Raw genomic sequence first — 21,798 nt, 5'->3', positions numbered from 1 at the left:
TTTGCATATTTTTGGCCATTCCCAGTTGTGTTAATGGGGAAACACCTTATAAAATTGTTCCTTAGTACAGTGAAACCTCCATCTAATGAACTGTATAGAGATGAAAGTCCATTATGTCGAGGGTCCATTAGACGTGAAACCAACATCTAATGAACTATATAGAGATGGAGGTTTCACAGTACAGTAATTGATCTACAGTTATGCTACAACAACATGGCTGTCACTGTTTACATCTGGCGGGTCAGAGTGTGATAAATAGGTCGTATATATATAAAAATTTATTAATAATATTTTTGGAACATATCACAAACACAAGATGATAACTGTTGACATGATCCTACATACAGTACAATACAGTTCCTTCAATGCAGAATAAATTAATAATTTTTTACTCGTTATGCAATGTCTTGAAGCTATTGAATGGAGAGCAAAGCTGACTAAGACGAGACACAATATAGGCCTCATGTTGTGGACGCAGACATACATACAGTACTGTCCGATATAATGCTTCATGCCCACCAAGAGTGCTATTGCATAATTTGTCAAAAAAAACAAGAAAAAAGCAAGACTAACCTGTCTCAGAATAGCCACTTGAAGCACCTAATAGGCATATGCAAGAATGGCAAAAATTAATTTTGTACAGAACTTGATAAAATATTTCTACTTAAGGAAAATAATCAATGTTAACGTGGAATTGTTGTGAGTAAAGACAAAAAAATCTTTAACTGACACTTTCAATGAGCTTGTGCTTTACCTGATACACTTCATTGTTACAAGCAGTTATACTGTGGTTGGGAAATACCTACAGGTACAGTACAGCATAAGATCACTGAGAGCTGCTTAAAGATACAATACAGGCAGTTTGGCAAAGCTATTCTCTTTCAAATTCAATAATGAGTGTATAAATAGTGGACAAGAGAGACAGATTCTTCTAGCAGGTGATGTGATGAGGGTAAGGAAGGATAAAGCCATTCTTCTCTGGCTATTAAAACCTCTTAATCAACATCCTTCTATTTTTTTTTTCTTCCTTTTCCAGTGATCCATTTTGCAGTTAATGCTCTCAGTCTATGAGGGATGGGAACTGTACCACCAAGAGATGTGTCTCAGTTCTCACAATACAGTACAACTATCCTAACATCCCTCAAGACCTCCCCGTAGAGCCAAGACAAGATGGAGCACGGAGCCACCCTGGACCTTGTAGTCTGCTGCAGTTTTCTCATCGTTCCTGTAACAATGAAAATATATTATTAGGTACAGATTAACCTGTGTCACTTGACCTACATAAATATGTATAGTAAACCAATCTTGTGCCCCACAACCTTACTGCCACAGACAATCTTCTATGAAACCTTTAGAGACCTTCCCAAAAGAAAGAAATATTAATACCAGAAAATTCATGACAATTATCTTCTCTTTGATGTAAGGAAAAAGATAAGATGAAGTAAGAGTAGTACTAATGATACACTACACTACACTACACTCAGGAGACACACCAACTCAGCTAGAGGGGTTGAGGCACCCCAGGTGAGTATTAAATGAGAGAAACAGAGGTAAACATATTGCCCCCACAAACTGGTGTACGGTCCTCACATTGTTTGTATACCTGCACTGTTTATGTATATTATTTGTACAATACAGTATACTTGTACTGTGTATATTGTTCATATACACTACAGGGAACCCCCAAGGTCGCAGATTTTTACTTTGCGGTTCTCAATTATTCGCGGATGACACCCTGGATGTACCCAAGAATGTCTAAGGGTAGTTTTAAAGTTGCCGTCATTTTTGCGGCTGGGACAGGGAACCATTTGTTCTAGAGACAGTAATTTCCTTGACCTGTATTGTAAATATGTGTGAGTGTGTAGACACACACACACACAAAACACATACAAATAAATACTAATAGGAAAATCCTCTCACAAATAATCTGAAACAAATGTATTAAAAATGTTGAGTCTACCCCCAAGTCCGTGCTTTGATTAATAAAGCACCGACTTGAGGGTAGACTGTCACATTTTTAATAAATTTGTCCAAAAATCCAGATGCCAGAAATCCGGACCACCCGAGAATCCGGACTTTTCGAAAACTCAAACTTTTTTTTTTAATTTAGCTGGCTTTTGTGTGTAAGTGTGCATGCGTAAGCGCCACAGCTGCACAGCGACAAAAAAGAGACCACGTGGTCGCCACTTTAAAACGAGCAATCAAACTGTGACAACGTATGTAATTTTGAGTCCTATTCTTTCCATTTACAGAGCCCATAATAATGGCTCCTAAAGTAGATAAACTTTGTTGTGTGAAGAGAAAGAAGAACACGTTGAAATTGAGTGACAAACTTGAAATAATTAAAATAGAACGTGGTGTGAGCAATACTGTTCTAATGGACACATACGACATCGGAAAGTCTACAATTTATGATATAAAAAAGGCAAAGAATAAAATTCTAGAATTCACAGCTTTTTCATTAAAACTGCTCGTTTTGGTAAATGAAGCACGCTATATTTGCTAATGAATAAACCATCAAAATGTACCTGTTCATCTCTTCTTTATTCCTCCTTAAATTTGAATTTTAAAAGTACTGCTTGAGAATACGGACCGACCCAATCCCTAAGCAGTCCGGATTTTTGGACTTCTACTGTACTGTACTGTACTGTACTGTACTGTCCTGTACTGTCCTGTACTGTACTGTACTGTCCTGTACTGTACTGTACTGTACTGTATTGTACTATACATTGTTTTGTTGATATACTATACTGTACATTGTTGATATACTGTACTGTATTGTACTCGACTGTACTGTACAGTACAGTACTGTGTTAATTTTACTGAATTAATGTCTACCGATCACACTATCTATCATAACCTAACCTAACCTAACCCAAGCCAAACTTACATTTGCTTCCCGGAGAAGATAAGTCGCTGTTGGGGAGGAGGAATCCCTTCCTTCTCTTCTACTCTCTCCTTGATTCTCTCAACCTTGTCTGTTGGCTCAATGTCGATCTCAATCTTGGGGAAGAGAAGGTAGTGAGTGTAAGGTGGTAGTGAGTGTAAGGTGGTAGTGAGTGTAAGGTGGTAGTGAGTGTAAGGTGGTAGGGAGTGTAAGGTGGTAGTGAGTGTAAGGTGGTAGTGAGTGAGCTACTGTACGGAGCTACAGTACTGAGCTACAGTACTGAGCTACAGTACTGAGCTACTGTAATGTATTGTTAGTGGATGAACACCTCCTGAGATAGTGAAGAGGGCTTGGTGAAGACAGCAGGAGGAACAGAGGTCAGCCACATGGTTAAATAAATTAATTATCTCAGCCTAGGTAAGACAGTAGTATGCTATTCACGGTGGAGAGGCAGTGTGTGTGTGTATGGAAGTGCAATTAAGTGAGGACAGATGTCTGTAAGTGATGAACCAAACACTTAGAAAAGCAAACAAATGTTAAGTAGTGAGGTAAAGTATAGGTCTACTTGTTCTTATCTGGCTTTGTGCACCTCTTCCACCTCACACACATGGCAGGGGAGTAAGGTTGTGAGACAAACTGACAATATACCAAGGCCAGAGATTTTATACGTATACAGTATTTTTAATGCTAACCTAACCCCTCCTTCAGGAAGCACCGTCAGGAGAAATAAGCTGGGGGACCAATCTTCAGGTGATCTGAATATGTGTTTAAATATTTCTTTGTTGTGTGGACAAGAACAGCTGTACCTCATGAAAACATTAACCAACAAAAATTAAGGTTTTACTTTTCTTAATAACGACTTGATTATTACTATAGATGGACGTGAGTCTGGGAACTACTGGACTACTCTCTGACATGTAGCTAAGAAACAGAAATGGCCAGAGGAAGTTTTGGGCACTGCTGCCTTTATTGACGGCAAGAGGACCATCCCTTCGCGTGAGAGGAAAGATGTACTGTACTGTACTGTACAGTACGTATGAAACTGACATCTGAAGTGTGGTGGTGTCTGACAGTGTAACATGGGCAGCTAAAGAGGATGACATCCACAGGTTTGAAAGAACTGGTGAGGTGCATGTGTTAGGTGATACAGAATGATAGGAATCCCTGAGTACAGTACAGTATTGAGAGTCCTGTGTACAATACTGGTAAAGTTTTGAGTACTGTATAGATAGACTGAGATGATCTGATCATGTAAAGAGAATTGTGGAGACTAACTGGGTCAAGAGGTGCATGTGTGTTGAGGGGAGGAGAGCCAGGGGCAGGCCAAGAATGATATGGAGAAAGGTTGTAGGAAATGGCAGAGTTGGGAACCTGACAAGAGAGATTGTGCAGTATGGAGAGCTGCCACTTAGCTGACCCTCACAGTGATGGCTAAAACATTATTGTTGATGATGATACATGGTGTTGATTATGATACATGATACTACTAGTGAATGAAGATAATTGTTAAGTATATAATTACCAATACACATTCACAATATAACAAGAACTGAAGTCAACTCACCTCCTTGCCAGTCAGGGTCTGAAAAACAAAAGATATGCGAGATGATACATTTGTGGTTATATCCTAAATATAAACCTTTAACAATATAGTTACATCTTTTATTCTAAGATCTTTCTTCTGTGATATTTATGCTGGAAATTAAGGATAACCGAGATATTAATTTTTCAATAATATTAGATTTGGTCAGTCACAAGTGGGGAAATTTCTTGAATCACTTATAGCAAATAGCATCCGATCGCATTTAGAGAAAATCAAATTAATCTACGACTCTCAACATGGGTTTACAAAGGGAAAATCTTGTCTAACAAATCTGCTGACTTTTTTGGGAAAGTCTTCGAGGTAGTAAATAATGACGAAAATTACGATGTTACTTATTTACTTAGACTTTAGCAAAGCATTTGACAGAGATACCGCATCAGAGGCTTCTGAGAAAAGTCAAGGCTCATGGTATCGAGGGGAAAGTTTTAAATTGGATAAAATCATGGCTCACCGATAGCACACAGAGGGTCAGCGTAGATGGTGTTAAATCTGAGTGGGGCCGTGTAACCAGTGGGGTTCCCCAGGGGTCAGTACTGGGCCCACTCTTGTTCATAATCTACATAAACGATCTAGATACTGGGATCAGCAGTGACATAAAAGCAAGTTTGCGGATGACACCAAAATAGGGCGGCAAATTAATTCAGGGCAGGATGCAAATGCACTACAGGAGGATTTAAATAAACTGCAGGAGTGGTCAGAAAAATGGCAAATGAAATTCAACACCAGCAAGTGCAGCGTACTTAATATTGGAAGAACAAATACTGACAATGTATACAGCCTTAACAACATCAACCTAGAGAAGTCAACATGTGAAACAGACTTAGGGGTACTTGTAAGCCCAGACCTACGGCCTAGAAAACAGTGCGTTAATGTTCGAAATAAGGCAAACAGAGTATTAGGTTTTATATCTAGAAGAGTAAGTAATAAGAGTGCAGAGGTCATATTGCAACTATATCTTGTGCTAGTCAGGCTGCACCTCGATTATGCTGTTCAGTTCTGGTGCCCTTATTATAGAATGGATATCAATTCACTGGAATCGGTGCAGCGAAGAATGACGAAAAATTTTCCTGGACTTTGAAACCTTCCATATCAAGATAGGTTAAAGAATCTAAACTTGCATTCCCTAGAAAGACGAAGAGTGCGGGGAGATGTGATAGAAGTATTTAAGTGGGTGAAAGGAATCAATAAAGGAGATATAGATAAAGTTCTTATAATATCCGAGCAGGATAGGACTCGGAGCAACGGATTGAAGTTGGATAAGTTTAGGTTTACGAGGGAGATAGGAAGGAACTGGTTCACAAATAGGGTGGTGGACGAGTGGAAAAAGCTTAGCAACTTTGTAGTAAGTGCTGGAACGCTGGAAAGTTTTAAAAGGAGGCTGGACAGATTCATGGATAATAGAGAGTGGTAGTAACTCTCGACAGGAGCTGCCATGCACAGGCCAACCGGCCTATTGCAGACTCCTTATTTTCTCCTTATGTGCAGGGGGTGGGGTGGGGAGTTTCTTATTGGCTATAGCGATAGGAGACTTATAATTGGGGAAGAGTTTTTTTTGTCTTAGTCAATGAACAATGCGTGGGTGCATCAGGAGCGGAGAATTGATTTTTCAGTACCAGATTAACCAGATATGGCTGAACAGGTGGAAAGAGCTGTGCCGACATTGTGATAAAGAGATTATTTTACGTCAATTGCAGAGTTTCATCAGAAAAATAGTGTTTGGTTAGGTTAGGTTAGGTTTGGTTTTGTGGGGTTTGTTATTAATTTATTCGTGATTTAGTCGAGAAAAAACACATTTTTGTTAAGACTGGTGGGGGGGTGAGGGGGGGTGGGGGGGGGTCAAAAACTATTGATTTCCGGCTAAAATTAATATAAAATCCATTCAAAACTCATAACATTGGTAAAACATTTATAATATCCAAAAATCGTCGCATTAGTGAAAATATAACCCATTTATAAACATATTTCCACAAACTACAACAATGTCCACTATAATATAACAAAATAAAATCAGACGTTTTTATATTCATTTCCAATAAGTTTAGCTCGTAGGTTAATCTTATATAATTAACAGCATATTATTTAAGGTTTTTTAAGACCATAGTAGACCTTCCCAACAGTAAGGAATAAAATGTCCCAGTGGTCTTCCTGCCTAGCCCCCAGTGGTCCTCCTCCCTAGCCCCCAGTGGTCCTCCTGCCTAGCCCCCAGTGGTCTTCCTGCCTAGCCCCCAGTGGTCTTCCTGCCTAGCCCCCAGTGGTCCTCCTGCCTAGCCCCCAGTGGTCCTCCTGCTAGCCCCAGTGGTCCTCCTGCCTAGCCCCAGTGGTCTTCTGCCTAGCCCCCAGGTCCTCCTGCCCCTGGCCCCAGTGGTCCTCCTGCCCCTGGCAGTGGTCCTCCTACCTAGCCCCCAATGGTCCTCTACCTAGCCCCAGTGGTCCTCCTACCACAGCCCCCAGTAGTCTTCTACCTAGCCCCCAGTGGTCCTCCTGCTTCGCCCCCAGTGGTCCTCCTGCCTAGCCCCAGTGGTCCTCTACCTAGCCCCAGTGGCCTTCCTACTAGCCCCAGTGGTCCTACCCCTGGCCCCAGTGGCCTTCTACCTAGCCCCAGTGGTCCTCCTACCTAGCCCCCAGCCTTCTGCCTAGCCCCAGTGTCTCTACCTAGCCCCCAGTGGTCTTCTACCTAGCCCCAGTGGTCCTCCTACCTAGCCCCCAGTGGTCCTCCTACCTAGCCCCAGTGGTCCTCCTACCTAGCCCCAGTGGTCTTCCTGCCCTAGCCCCAGTGGTCCTCTACCTAGCCCCAGTGGTCCTCCTACCTAGCCCCAGTGGTCCTCCTACACAGCCCCGGTGGTCTCCTACAACCCCAGTGGTCACTCCTGCCTAGCCCCAGTGGGGTCTCCCTACCTAGCCCCCAGTGGTCCTCCTGCCTGGCCCCCAGTGGTCCTCCTGCCTAGCCCCAGTGGTCTCCCTACCTAGCCCAGTAGCTTCCTACCTGGCCCCAGTGGTCCTCCTGCCTAGCCCCAGTGGTCTTCCTGCCTAGCCCCAGTGGTCCTCCTGCCTAGCCCCAGTGGTCCTCCTCCCTAGCCCCCAGTGGTCCTCCTGCCTAGCCCCCAGTGGTCCTCCTGCCTGGCCTTTAGTGGTCCTCTACCTAGCCCCAGTGATCTTCTACCCTAGCCCCAGTGGTCCTCTGCCTGGCCCCCAGTGGTCCACCTACCTAGCCCCCAGTGGTCCTCCTGCCTAGCCCCCCAGTGGTCTCCCTACCTAGCCCCCAGTGGTCCTCCTGCCTAGCCCCCAGTGGTCCTCCTTCCTAGCCCCAGATATAATAATAAAACCTCAAATTATCATCAGTTTAAGACACGTTATAAGGTACTCTCACCATGACTGAAGGAGGAGGAATATTACCTTAACTTTGATGAGCATCTTGACGTGTTGTCCTGAGTCTCTCCCCTGGTCTGTCTCTCAACCCTTCACTTGTTTCAACCTCAACTTACTTACATTCTTCTACAACTCTTTATTTAATTCTCTTAGATATTTAATAATCTTTTTATTTATTATACTATATTATTTTACGTGATTTTATATTTATTTATCTGATATGGTTAATATAAAGTTAGTTTTATTTAATGGTTATTATTAATTCTATAACGTAACCCTGAAGTAAATTTGGTCATTATTGTTTTTTCCTCCTATAAATCAGTAAAATAAAATAAAATTATTAATATATTTAATCCCTTAAATAACAGTTATCTATAATTTATTTCTTCTATTTATAAAAAATTTCGAAAATCCTAAAATTATTTGACTAACAATTTCTACAACAATTTCCCATTAGTTTTTTTTTCTCAGTTCAAAATAAAATCTTTACCATATTTATTATATTTATTCATATATTGTGAAGAAATAGAGAATTATCACATAATAAAAACTATATATCATCTTACAGGTAATTGTTCTTGTATATAACCTTCCAACACATAATGGTTGTCTTATTTATCTACAGATGATTATATATTACTTTTAGTTATTAAATTAATCTAATTACTATAAAATATTTCCCTCCTGAGGTTTAATATGAATGACTTTAATCAATTGTTAGCATGACAAGCAAAATTATTTTCTGCCTAAATAAGAAATATACTGATATAAAAAGCTTCTAGATACATAAATATAGTTATTAAATGTATATATGTTTTTAATGATTGAGTTATTAGCCTAATGATATAGATATTTCTTGTGGTTTATGTAAAAAAGATGAAAATGCTGATTTTTTTAGTCTTGTTAAGTTATATTGTACTTGTGTTGTAAACGACCTTCTCAACACTGAACCCCAAACCCCGAACCCTGAACCCCGAACCCTTACCCTAGACGGCGGGTCACTCAAGCACTCCAACTGTTAATTATAATACTCTATGATATCTAAATTACCTAATAATATACACAGATATAATATTATACGAATAATAAAGGTACTATGGAAAGATATATGACTCATCTCTGGACTCAAGTTAAATCACAGGATCCCTTCTTGTTTAGGGGAAAGAATTGTTCTGATTAATTAAATAGTGAATAATTACTGTAAAATATATATGTGGCTCAATTAGTTAGGAGGAAAAGGGGTTCAGGATGCCATTATTCAGCTAGTGGGTTCGGTGGGTTCAGTTAAGGGTTCAGTTAAGGGTTCAGTGGGTTCAGTTAAAGGGTTCAGAGGAGAGTGAGCCAAACAACAACAACTTGAGGCCGTCCATCATGAGTCTCCTCCTCTTGTCAGCCTAAACTGTGGAGACTTTTACCTGCACAGTATTAAGGGCAACACAAGATGAATCCCCTGACGTGAGTTATTGGCTGGTAATGGCGGTGAGGTGGGAGAGGAGGGTGTTTAGAGGTGGTAATGGCGGCGGCGTCTTATCCCATCCCTAGACATAATTCTTCATTCATAGTTTCATGTGTATTCGGGTTTATGTTAATTGTGGCTGGGTTTTTTTAGTGGTATTTTAAGAATCTGGTTATATTTTACTTATTTTAGTAGGTGAATGTTAGGTTACCTTTGATTGACTTCACTATTAAACATCACATAATCTAGATATAGTATGACTGTTTTGGGTTTTATTTTTACTAACCTAACCAATTAATAAAATGGTTGGGTGAAGCTCAAGTTTAAGGTATGTTAGGTTCATTTTATAAATCATATAATAATATACTTCATAACTCTGGTATTTACTGAGTGTTTTTATCCTGTCATGAAGGTTGGGTTAGGTTAGGTTAGGTTAGGTTAGGTTAGGTTAGGTTAGGTTAGGTTAGGTTAGGTTAGGTTAGGTTAGGTTAGGTTAGTGTTAATGTTAATGTTTGTGCCTCGTTCTTACTTCACTCTGAGGAAATTTTTCACCAAACACGACAAGAATGTGAATTTTCTCCTTACCTGAAATGTACGAGTCGCTGTTCTGAGACGGAGAAATTGTGGAAGTATCATGGTGTGTTTGTTATGAGGCCTTGGTGGACACTATGGTAATGGGGTCATGACACAGATAAACACACTGGCATTATAGGAGTTTAAAGTGGCAGAAGATGACTAATTTTACCCAATAATTCAGTTTGGTCGGCCATTACTGTTGTCATGTGCTGAGAGTCTACCTTGCTGACAATTTTTTCTTGGGGTTGTGCAGTTTTTTCAAAGGCTAACCTAACTTAATCTGACCTGACCCAACTTAATCTAACCCTATCTGACTTAACCTAACCTAACCTTTTATTTCGAGGGTTAATCTTAGCACACCTTAAGCTTTCAGTGATGTGTTGATTGAACTGCACATACCCAGAATATTTGGAGTATGGCACAATCTCAGCACGGCACACCACACACATCACATCACAGCACAGCACACACATCACACCAAATCACACCACAGCACAGCACACCACAGCACAGCACATCACACCACACCACAACACTAATTTCAGCATAAGAATGTCTAGCTACTAAGGTCAATGCTGTACTAACATGACAATAATAATAACAGATATTGATTACTTAAAGGTTTGTGTTACAGGAATGTGAAGAACATCCAGAAACTGAACCAGAGAGAACTAGAGCTTGGGGTGAGCCTCAAGAGCTCATGGCATCAGCAGTACCGTGACAGTGCCTGGGTCTTCCTTGGGGGACTCAACTATGAACTAACTGAGGGAGATATTATATGTGTCTTCTCTCAGTATGGTGAGGTATGACTACTGAGGGAGAATAGCTCTCACCTCCCTTTACGAGTCCTGAGGAGGGATAACTCATCCTCCCTTTATGACTACTGAGGGAGGATAGCTCTCACCTCCCTTTATGACTACTGAGGGGGGGATAACTCATCCTCTCTTTATGAGTACTAAGGGAGGATAGCTGTCACCCTCCCTTTCCTTACATATTAACAAAGAGATGAGAGGTCTTACCCATGATACATCACATCACAGTACAGTACCTAGCGTATAACCTTGTCTGGTGTTCAGTGATGTTATGACCTAAACACTATCAACTTTGGCTCACCATTACAGATCATTCTTATTTTTCTCCCCCCTACTGACAGTGAGAATAAGTGATGATAAGAAACGGTATTGTACCACATGACAAACAGTATGACTCATGTATTTTGGTTGTGATCAATATACTGTACTGTATCTTATGTTTTTAGGCAGTAAAGGGAGGTGGTCACTTAGAGTACTGTACGGTAGTGAAGCTGCCAACAGGTCTACCTCCAACTGGGCCCATCTTAAATAACCAACTCGGCCCACACATTACTAACTCGGCCCACCTTGCACACCTCAAACAGGAATGAGTTTGAGATATGTTTTATGTTTCTTTTGGTTCACTGAAATACAAAGTGTGAATAAGTGAAAACTGAGGATTCTGGCACTATGCCCGTTTTTAATGACAACTTTGCTAAGGGTATACTAAGCTCTTCCTTACATTCCTTTAATACTCTGGCAAATATCTCATCGGGACCAGGTGACTTATTAGGCTTTAGTTTGTCTATTTGCTTACTTAAGTCATTACTAGTCACTACTATCTCACTTAATCTAGTTTCTTCACTATCTCTGTATAGAGTCGGTGCCTCGGGTATCATGTTTAAATTTTCGGTGGTGAAAACTGTTGAAAAATACCTGTTCAGATTATTGCTCATTTCTCCGTCGTCATCAGTTAGCTCGCCGTTACAGTATCTGGTCCAATCTTGTCTAGTGTTTTAGTTTGATACATTTGAAAGAATCCCTTGGGGGGTTTGACTTTGTCTCCCTTGCTACCTTCAGTTAATTATTCCTCTTTGATTTTATTATCTCGGTGTTAACCCTACCGGCCAATACCTTATAATAATCTCGGAGGTAAACTTCACCACGATTTATTCTCCTACCTATAGCCTTCCTTTGGCCAATAATATTCTTCAAATAATTATTTATCCATTTGGGGTCATGGTTGTTTAATCTGAGTTTTCTGTATGATATGTTCTGCCTTTGTGCATTAAGTAACTCATCACAGTGGTCCCTCAGTTAACGAACACGATTCGTTCCAGATGGTCGTCATTAACCGAAACCATTGTTTCAATGGGATTTTGGTTCCAGCTCACTGAAAATTACATACAAACTAAAAATAAATGCAGTAAAGTACACTTACTTTGAGGTGTGTATGTAGAAGGTTCCTGGTTGATGATGATGATGATGGGAATTAGAAGTGGGGGTGGAGGAGAAGGGAGAAGAGAAGGCAGTGGGGGTGGAAGAGAAGTCACCCCATGGCACCATTTCACTCATAAAATTTTACGTTCACTTGGTGTAATTCAAGATTATTTTCTTTAAATCAACACTGCACTGCATTATATAGTCAATATGTAAAATAAACTTCAGAATGACCAATAATTGTACTGTAAAAAGGTAAAAATAGTTTATGTTCAAGAGTGTCTCAAGCAAGAAGCTTCCTCCACTGAGCAGACACAAACTGACGCCATTCTGGGTGAGTCAAGTGGCTGTTTGGCGCGCTAAAAACTAGTTCCCTGTACTTCAATTATGTTAAATAATTGTTAAAATGACTAAAAAATTTAATATAAGACTTGGAAAATTATTGAATAGTACAACCTTCTTGATATTTACTCAAATGGTAACGAATTTAAGCCCTAAAACCGATTACTGTATTGGCGGACTAATACTACAGCTGGTGAGCAGGCGAAAACATGTTGGGAAAAATTCGTAAGGAATTCGTTAACCGAAGTGAATATTCTTATGGAAGGTAATTCGTTAACTGAGGGATCACTGTATTTAAATTATTATGGAACTTGTCAACCTCATATCTAGTACATTGTTGTGGAACTCTTCAACCTCAGATCTTGTGGCTGTTTATCAGTAATCTTTGTACGTCTATGCTGCCTTTTATCATTCATGCAAAAATAAATGTGTAAACATTTACTTTTACTTTTTAGTCCGAGTTGTTTTTCCGAGATGGTCCGAGTTGGCAATGGGCCGAGTTGGACTGTATTCCTGCCAACACTATTCCTTGAGTTGAGAGTGTACAGTAGTTTTACCTGAAGAAGAGAACAATTTTAATATGTGGATGTGAGGTGTGTTGTGAGGTGGGTTTTTGTTATGAGGAGCAACACAGAGGGCCGGGGGCTAGGTAGAGCTGTAGTTGTTCTAATGTTTGATGTATTGACAGGGTATTGGTGACAGTAGTGGAGTAACAACCTCATTCAGAGATGTGTGGTATGATGATTTGAATTTCATCGGAGTATTGACCGTTGAACCGTCGGTGGAGTGAGGAGAGGGAGGATACTGAACTGTGCACTTGGAGGATGGAGTCACATGGGAGATCGAGACCAACGATAATATGTGTTGATCTACACTGGATATTGTGAAGGAAGGTTGGAAAACTTCAGCCAAATGTGGGAGCCTTGTAAGGGTGGTGAGGGTGTAGCAAGAGGTGAGTATTGGCCGGCCGGGAGGAAACAATAAGAAAAACACTTCTTTTTCTTATGATTATATCCTGGCAAGATTTAGTACTGTTACTTATAAGAGAAATTGTGTCTGATGGTTTTTAGTAGAGATTAATGTGACTAGAGGAAGGTGAGCAGAGTGAAGGTTGCTGTTGTTAGTTACTACACCATAGAGATGTCTGTCTCCACTAAATTGTTTCAAAGAAATTATGTTAATGGAATCTACAGATAATCAAATGATTTTTTCCTGTTTTTATCCACAGTTCTTTTGGTGTGCTGCCCACACTATGGTAAGACTGAGACGTTGTTTTAGTCTCCCCATAAGTTGTACTTGACCCAGTGGGAGCCAGAGACCTGTCAGGGCCATATTATATAATCACTACACACAACACTGCTCGGTGCCTCTGTTGTGAAAGCTCTCGGCTCAAGTAGAAAATTAGATTTCAGGGTCAATCTTTTTGTGCACAAGGGAGTCATGTATGTGTCATATGATCACTGGAATGACTTTTAATTTGCCACAAATATAATTTATGTTCTTGTTATGGCATAGAAATTAAAAAAAAAATCAAAGCTTTGTCATTTATGATTTTAGATTCTATGAGTGACGTGACTTAGGGAGCTCACATGTCATGCTTGGATGCAGTGGTGAAGTGCTTTGATTTTTTTTTTCTTAAATTGAGGAATTTCTTCAAGGACTCGGAGTTGGTGGAATTGTTCAGAAAACTGGAGTGAGATTTTTTATGAGTGGTCATCATACTGGTGGGCCAGGAGGTGTTACACTGATGGCAGATAAACACTGTACAGTACAAGGCTCAGTGTGTCCCTCTGGTGATATAAATGACTTGGTTCTTTTTTCATTGTTTTTGAACTGGTGTCCAGGCTGGAGTGATGATGTTGTACCTACTGAAGTTGGGGAATTAGTAATATGCATTTGTGAAGGAATTTTGTTTGCACACACACAAACTTGAAGATGTGAATTACACGAAAGCTCTTGGGAACTTCATGTTTTCTTGTTTCCTATGTGGTTATCAGCATATGCACACACACTCACACACACATTTCAGGATCCATGACAGAGTTGCAGGAAAGGCTAAGCTGATTTAATTACTAATCTGGAAGATTTTTTTCTAATAATTTTCCAGGCTTGATGGCCAATGTTTTGTGGCCCGGTGATTGGTAACGCCTCTGGATGTGTTCCAGAGAACTTATAATAAAACATTTTATAATGAGTAATTTTTCCCCCAAAGAATTACTGTACTGTACAGTAATTAGGGTTACACTACAGTATTGGATATGCATTCCAACATAGCCAGTAAATCAGCTTTTACACTGGAGTTTATTATAATATATGTACTCTACTGTACTGTATACTATTTGATATGGAGATACATTCCTAACAACATTATTTGTTACCTACATGATGGCTCCATATGGTTCCTTGTTACACTTAGATAACTGATTAATATATAAATACATTACAATATTATTAACTGAAGACAGTTGTGGCAACCATCTTGAGCAGTGAGAGAGGTACACACTGCTGGAGGTCATCCATCAGCTGCTCAACTTTGTAAACTAATACAACACAACACAATGACTCATCTGACATTGGGTGTGGGATTTTTTTCAGTAAAATTTATTATTTTACAAAAATATTTTATTAACCAGGTACCAAATGAATGTAAATTAGTATGTGAGAGTTATGGTGATACTGTATTACACACTGTACAGGTACTCCCCGACTTACGACCGACTCGACTTACGTCCACCCGCACTTACGACCTGCCTCAGTCGTACCAAAATGTGGTCAAATTATGTATTATTGAGTCCCAAAGTCAGTACACAGACAAAATTTTCATCTGTAATTCACTTTAAAATGGCTGGCAAGCTTAAAAGTGAGTGTTTTGAGGTGCTGACAAGAAAAAGAGACACCCATTTTCGATTTTCTATGTGTTATTTAAGCATTTCCGACTTTCGACCATTTCGACTTACGACCTGGATGTCGGTCCCTAACCTTCTATATCTTTAATGGTTTGTTATGTAACAATGGCACGTGCACAGCCTTGTCACAGCTAAGAAGCGCTCATGTGTTATAGTTATTTCTAGACTTGATATTCTCCTACACACAATATACTTTATCCCAAGACTCATATATTATATGTTTATACAACTGTACAGTTTACAGTATTTTATTTACTTATTAGGTTCACTAGCTCATTGTAATGACGTTTGTGGTTATGTTACACACACCAATGGCATTAGTGCTCAGCTGAGTGAAAAGTGACATGTGTTTTGGTGTGGTAGATACTGAACACTTGTAGGCCACTTTTATTACTTCTTATGGCTATTTTTTACTTTACATTACACACTTTTAACACTATTTATGCTTCTTATTCACCTACTGTACACTCACACTTTGTATACAACTGGACAACGTGTAATGGTAAATTGTCCTATAATTGTTAGCAACGTATATGTCAAATGAGGTACAGTACAATACCATACAGTACAGTACCATACAGTACAGTACAGTATCATACAGTAGAACATTAACCTCCTCAGCTCAGGTAACTTTAAACAGTAAACATTGGTGCATTATGGAGTCTGACATACAACTTAAATACACTACAGCTATTACTGTGGCATCAATAACTTACTTGAGATATTTGCTTGGCTGTGGGAGTGTGTACCATTTGGTGTGCAGTACAGAGTTACTAGACAGTGACTGCTGCTGCAAATTACCATCTCTTGACACATGTGACTGTGACAGAAATGTGTTCAAATTGATAATTAAACATTATGCGAACTGCATTTTTTCTGTCAAAATACATAAAAATTAAATGCTACATTCCTTATGATGCTTTTTACCATAAATTATTTCCAGGCCTTGAACACAATCAGTCTAAAGAATTGTGTAAGTACATGGAGAGGAAGACACATCAAGGATAAGTAATGACAACAACTCCCTCCCTGCTACACTGTGATGCTCCTCACATTTACCTTAATACATTACAGTAATGTTAACTTTTGACCTTACCATCAGCCTCTTCTCCCAACACACGTTATACTGTACATAGTGTGACAGTGTCCGTCTATTATGAGTCATATATTAGGCTGCGAGGTAAATAATCTGAGATTTCATTGAACTTGTAATTGCCTGTACAGTATTGTGTGATATATACCATAACTATGGTACAGGAGATCACCCAGTCTCTCTCTCACTGACAGATGTAAGTTAGGTTGATCACATACTGTACTGTACACAGTGTCTCAGAAAGATGTACTGTTGTTCTACAGCACCAACACTGTCCTCACTTGTATGAGGTCTCCCACAAGAGAGGACACTGTTGCTGTTGTAATACAAGTACTGTATTCATGAAATTTGTAAATTGGTGCACATGCATTTTTCTGAGATGCCATTTAAACACCAGATACTGTATACAGTAAGTCTAATGCAGTACATGATGTGAGAAATACAGTGGGTGAAGTTGTCTTGCCGTCAACAGGTGGTCAACATCAACCTGGTGCGGGACAAAAAGACGGGAAAGAGCAAAGGATTTGCTTTTTTGTGTTATGAAGATCAGAGGTCCACAATCCTGGCCGTGGATAACTTAAATGGCATCAAGGTAAGCTACTACTAGACAAACATCAGAACATAAAAAACACCACAAAATAAAGATAGTTTAGCAATTTTGAAATAAGTATGATGGCATAATAACCACATGTGAAGCCATACTGTCACTTGTCTTAGTGGGGAGCTAATCATCAGGTGGTCCATAACCTCTCATCATATCTCTATAAACGACCACAACAACTCTCTCTTTGATAGCTAGCGAGCCGCACCATCAGGGTGGACCACGTGGAGGAGTACAAGGTGCCCAAGATGACGGAGGACATGATGCCCGAGCAGCAGAAGCTGGCCATGGAGGGGTGCGCTCCACAGCCTCGCTCACTAACACCTGACAACTGTGAGGAGGATCTACGAGTCAGAGAAGGTAAACTACACTAAACTGAATCACTTATATGATGGAAATATTCACATCTTTAATGGCTTAACTCAGGGTTGGCCAATTTAAACCAAACAAAAATAGATTTGTTCTTATCACAGCCATTTTTATTGGTTTTAATTAGTTTTGTTGGTTTTTATTACTTACAGATGGTTTTAATGATTTATAGTGTATTTGGAAAAGGCAAATGATAGGGTGAACAGAAGAGCATTGTGGGGTGGGAGGAAGGCCGTAAAAACCTTGTATAAGAACAGCAGAGCAACAGGGGTATAGCAACAATGTATCTGGTGTCCTTAATTGCTGACAGGAAATTGATATTGATTGATCAATTATTAACGAATTTCGTGCTTCAGCCGGACGCTACCCTTAAGTCGTCGTAGTCTGCTCAATGTGATTATATCATTGCACTCCCGGGGTTAAGTCTATAACAGGTAGCCACCCCATAAATGCAAAAGAAAACATGAAATTGAGGATATAAAATTTAGAAGTAATAAAAACTTTGTCCATGAAGTCAGGTAACTGGCAACTGCTCAGCCCTGGTGGTGGTGAGTGAGGCATAAATAATTCTAAATCATTCCAAGATGTTAACAATAACTTGATGTGAGGTTCCACCAGTTGTAGGCTCTGGGCTACATTTATCATTGTAAATATATTGGTTGGAACCAAAAGTTTGGATCTACAGTTATTAACAGCTTTACACGTCTAACTGTTATCAGTTACATACTTTTTACATTTACTCTTGGACAGGACGTGTGTGTATTTTCATTAATTTCACCCTTACAAAGATCCCAAATAATGCACAGTTTTCTAATAAACCCTCGTGGGCTCCATAATATGGTTCTGTGGGCACCAAGGAACTACAGGTTGAGACCACTGCTCAAAGAGTATTTACCAATCATCATCTTCCCATTATTATTTTGAGTTTTGATGCACAGCTTTAAATTCATGACACCAAATGCCAGTTGACTTTAGACAATGATGGCACTGTGTTGGTAAATCAGGTGAAGACGATGATAGCAGTTATACAGCTTGTTGGGAAGATGATGTAGTGGAGTAACAAGTGGGAGTCTGTACTGTACTAACAACATCTCTATTCATTTGTTTTTTAATCTTGACTAATTTTTCCTTTTAGAAAAAACAATTAAGAAAGAAAAACTAGAGAAAGTGAAGGTAAAGAAAGAAAAGAAGAAAAAGAAGAAGAAGAGGAAAGTGTCTTCGTCGTCTTCGGACAGTCCGTCGTCGTCCGAAGATTCCGACGACGAGGAGAAGAAAAAGAAGAAAAAGAAAAAGAAGAAGAAGAAAAAGAAGAGGAAGAAGGCGAAAGAAGAATCGGATTCGCAGAGCAGCAGCGACGATTCGGCCAGAGAAGAAGAGCGCAGCAGGACAAAGAACAGGGAGAAGGCCGACGAGGGGATGCCGGCAGTGAAGGAGGAGAAGCACGACCCGGGCTACGACAAGTACGAACAGTCCGGACTCCAGGACGAGGAGTACAGGTTTAAGAGCAGAGAAAGAGATAAGAGTCAGGAGAGGTACAGCAGAGACTTCCAGAGAGATAGAGGAGGACAAGACCGATACAGAGACCAAGAGAGACACAGAGATCAAGAGAGATACAGAGAACATGAGAGATACAGAGACAATTTTATGAGAGACAGTAGAGAAAGAGAGAGAAGGCATGACAGATACAAAGATAACACGAAGAGAGATAATGAATGTTACGGCTACAGGGACGACCGCGACAGAATCAGGGAACACGGGCACTGGGGCGGCGGCGGCTCAGATGGTCGCTACAGAGGACGTGGCAGAGGAAGGTACTTTGACGGGGACAGAGGACGCGGCAGGTTCTATAATGCCAACTTTAACAGACGGGGAAACTTTGGCAGAGGCAGAGGTGGATTCAGGTTCAGAGGAAGACGATAGAATGATTGAATCGTGAGCGGGTGTGTGTGTGTGTGTGTACCTAATGTAGACAGTCACACGTGTAGGATGAATAATGATTTAGCTGATTAAGAAGTGACAGTAACTTGTTTGTTTATATACCATAGGCCAAACATTTAATCTCTTTCTGACTTTATTGGAAAAACCTAAATTATATACTATAAACAAGTAGGAATTTCCCATATAGACAAAACCATAACCCAGCCTAGCCTAACCTAACCATGTTTATCGTTCTCTGTCTAACCTTCCCTGACAATTAGAGCTATGTGCCTTAACATCGACCTGTCCTCTTGCACGTTCAGCCTCACGTTGTGTCTCATTACTGTACTTACTATGTTTGTGTGGTCAGTGCTTTGATGTTGTCCTTATCTTACCCTTAATTAAACCAAAATATTCTTCCTGTGTTACATTACTCGTCTCTGATACACCTTAACACCCTGTACACGGATCCTCCAAGTTATTCCTCTGTGCACCTTCATGGGGGTCTGTCCCTCATATAACCCGTTGCTTAGGAAGGAAATGATAATCACACCGACGTTTCCTCCTGTTGTTACACTAGTAGCCCTAACTCCTGTAATATTGAGAGCAAAGTTTGTTGTGTTTAGGGTTCACTGTCACCTGCACTGTACAGTATATTGTGTGTTTAGCTGTGCCTCTCTCTGTGTGGTTGTCATCCATAAAGTAGGAGTTTATGTTGGTCTCCATCATTTGTATCTGGTTGTTACTTAATCTGTAATAATGATTTTTTGTATTTATGAAGGTGTGTGCTGAGTTAAACCATAATGTTATACTCTCATATATTATACAAGTACTGTATAATCATTTTCTATATGTAAGATATCATCATAAAGTGTTGTGAGTACATACAGATGTTTGGTCTTTATACATAAAGGTTTAAGACTCAGCATCTCCATTCATCTTGACTGTCAGATAAGATAAAACTGGGGACTACGTGCATTAGTTTATATGTGTGTTGGCATGGACAAGTGTATGTGTGTTGGCATGGACAAAAGTATGTGTGTTGGCATGGACAAGTGTATGTGTGTTGGCATGGACAAGTGTATGTGTGTTGGCATGGACAAGTGTATGTGTGTTGGCATGGACAAGTGTATGTGTGTGTTGGCATGGACAAGTGTATGTGTGTTGGCATGGACAAGTGTATGTGTGTTGGCATGGACAAGTGTATGTGTGTTGGCATGGACAAGTGTATGTGTGTTGGCATGGACAAGTGTATGTGTGTGTTGGCATGGACAAGTGTATGTGTGTTGGCATGGACAAGTGCATGGACAAGTGTATGTGTTGGCATGGACAAGTGTATGTGTGTTGGCATGTGACAAGTGTATGTGTGTTGGCATGGACAAATGTGTGTTGGCATGGACAAGTGTATGTGTTGGCATGGACAAGTGTATGTGTGTTGGCATGGACAAATGTATGTGTGTTGGCATGGACAAGTGTATGTGTTGGACAAATGTATGTGTGTTGGCATGGACATGTATGTGTGTTGGCATAGTGTGTGTTGGCATGGACAAGTGTATGTGTGTTGGCATGGACAAGTGTATGTGTGTTGGCATGGACAAGTGTATGTGTGTGTTGGCATGGACAAGTGTATGTGTGTTGGCATGGACAAATGTATGTGTTGGCATGGACAAGTGTATGTGTGTTGGCATGGACAAGTGTATGTGTGTTGGCATGGACTTGTGCAGATGTGAAATAGATATGCAAGGAAGGTCATACAGTCATGAGTTCATTTATACACAAAAACATTATTATACTAAATTGAGTTAAAGAGAAGTTAATTTGTGAACACTTTGCTTACTTCTGTGTGGTAAAAAGGTCCAAGTTTTTAGTACCAGATAGTGACACCTGCCAATCCCACCACCTGTGTACTCGGACCACCTCCGTGATCCGACCAATAGAATTCAATCCCTCCAAATTCGTGTTAATTAATATAGTGCACTCAGTCAAGTACAGTGACCCACCATACAATAAAGATTCTAGCCAGTAATGTTGGTCCACGGTCTCCTATGCTCACACTTACGCAAAATTTCTCGCGTGTCGGCTACCTCATGGTGATTATCATGTGTTGTGCAGGACCCATAATTCACTTATATGCATCACAAACAATGCAAATGTTTTTTGTGACAAACTTTTCCTCTGTTAAATCCCCACACAGGGATCTGCCAGCCATACTGTACTGTACTGAGAGGGGTGACTGTCAGGATATCGCTCTACAACCTGTGTGTGCATGGTGCAGCAGTACTGTTCTGTTGATGTGAAAAACAGTTTTAAGTTATTTTCCAGAATTAGTTTTCTGGAATTTTGTTTTGTAACTTAAGTTTCATAATTCTATATTACAGGAATTGAGTATTATTTCACTTTTATTTCACAAAGCAGCTTTTGTAAATGGAAGAGTGATTGCTAGTTCTGTAG

General features: G+C 40.0%; 2 protein-coding genes across 2 annotated transcripts; one reads left to right on the top strand and one right to left on the bottom strand.

Annotated features, from left to right (window-relative positions):
* Window positions 1-265: 265 nt before the first annotated feature.
* LOC121857979 (NEDD8) lies at window positions 266-7,991 on the bottom strand. The gene is made up of 4 exons (XM_042354218.1): window positions 7,884-7,991; window positions 4,452-4,469; window positions 2,891-3,003; window positions 266-1,225 (listed from the first exon to the last, which is right to left on the bottom strand). The coding sequence occupies exons 1-4, from the start codon at window positions 7,899-7,901 to the stop codon at window positions 1,132-1,134; spliced, it is 243 nt and encodes an 80-aa protein (XP_042210152.1). The 5' UTR covers window positions 7,902-7,991; the 3' UTR covers window positions 266-1,131.
* A 1,170-nt stretch (window positions 7,992-9,161) lies between these two features.
* Window positions 9,162-20,232, top strand: LOC121857978 (RNA-binding motif protein, X-linked 2-like). Its single transcript, XM_042354217.1, has 5 exons — window positions 9,162-9,311; window positions 10,523-10,691; window positions 16,933-17,052; window positions 17,256-17,421; window positions 18,566-20,232. Exons 1-5 carry the CDS (start codon window positions 9,298-9,300, stop codon window positions 19,348-19,350), a joined length of 1,254 nt encoding a protein of 417 aa, XP_042210151.1. The 5' UTR covers window positions 9,162-9,297; the 3' UTR covers window positions 19,351-20,232.
* Window positions 20,233-21,798: the final 1,566 nt, after the last annotated feature.

Source organism: Homarus americanus, unplaced genomic scaffold (genome assembly GCF_018991925.1).
Source record: "Homarus americanus isolate GMGI-L3 unplaced genomic scaffold, GMGI_Hamer_2.0 scaffold39647, whole genome shotgun sequence".
NCBI classification, from domain to species: domain Eukaryota; kingdom Metazoa; phylum Arthropoda; class Malacostraca; order Decapoda; family Nephropidae; genus Homarus; species Homarus americanus.
The sequence above is the reverse complement of the archived record's forward strand: the minus strand, read 5'-3'. Positions and strand labels throughout refer to the sequence as shown.

Coding starts and splice junctions, on each gene's coding strand:
- LOC121857979 (XM_042354218.1), bottom strand. Junction 1,226..2,890: donor ATCTTCTCCGGGAAGCAAAT/GTAAGTTTGGCT, acceptor TCATTGTTACAG/GAACGATGAGAAAACTGCAG.
- LOC121857978 (XM_042354217.1), top strand. Junction 10,692..16,932: donor TCTTCTCTCAGTATGGTGAG/GTATGACTACTG, acceptor TGCCGTCAACAG/GTGGTCAACATCAACCTGGT. Junction 17,422..18,565: donor GGATCTACGAGTCAGAGAAG/GTAAACTACACT, acceptor TTTTCCTTTTAG/AAAAAACAATTAAGAAAGAA.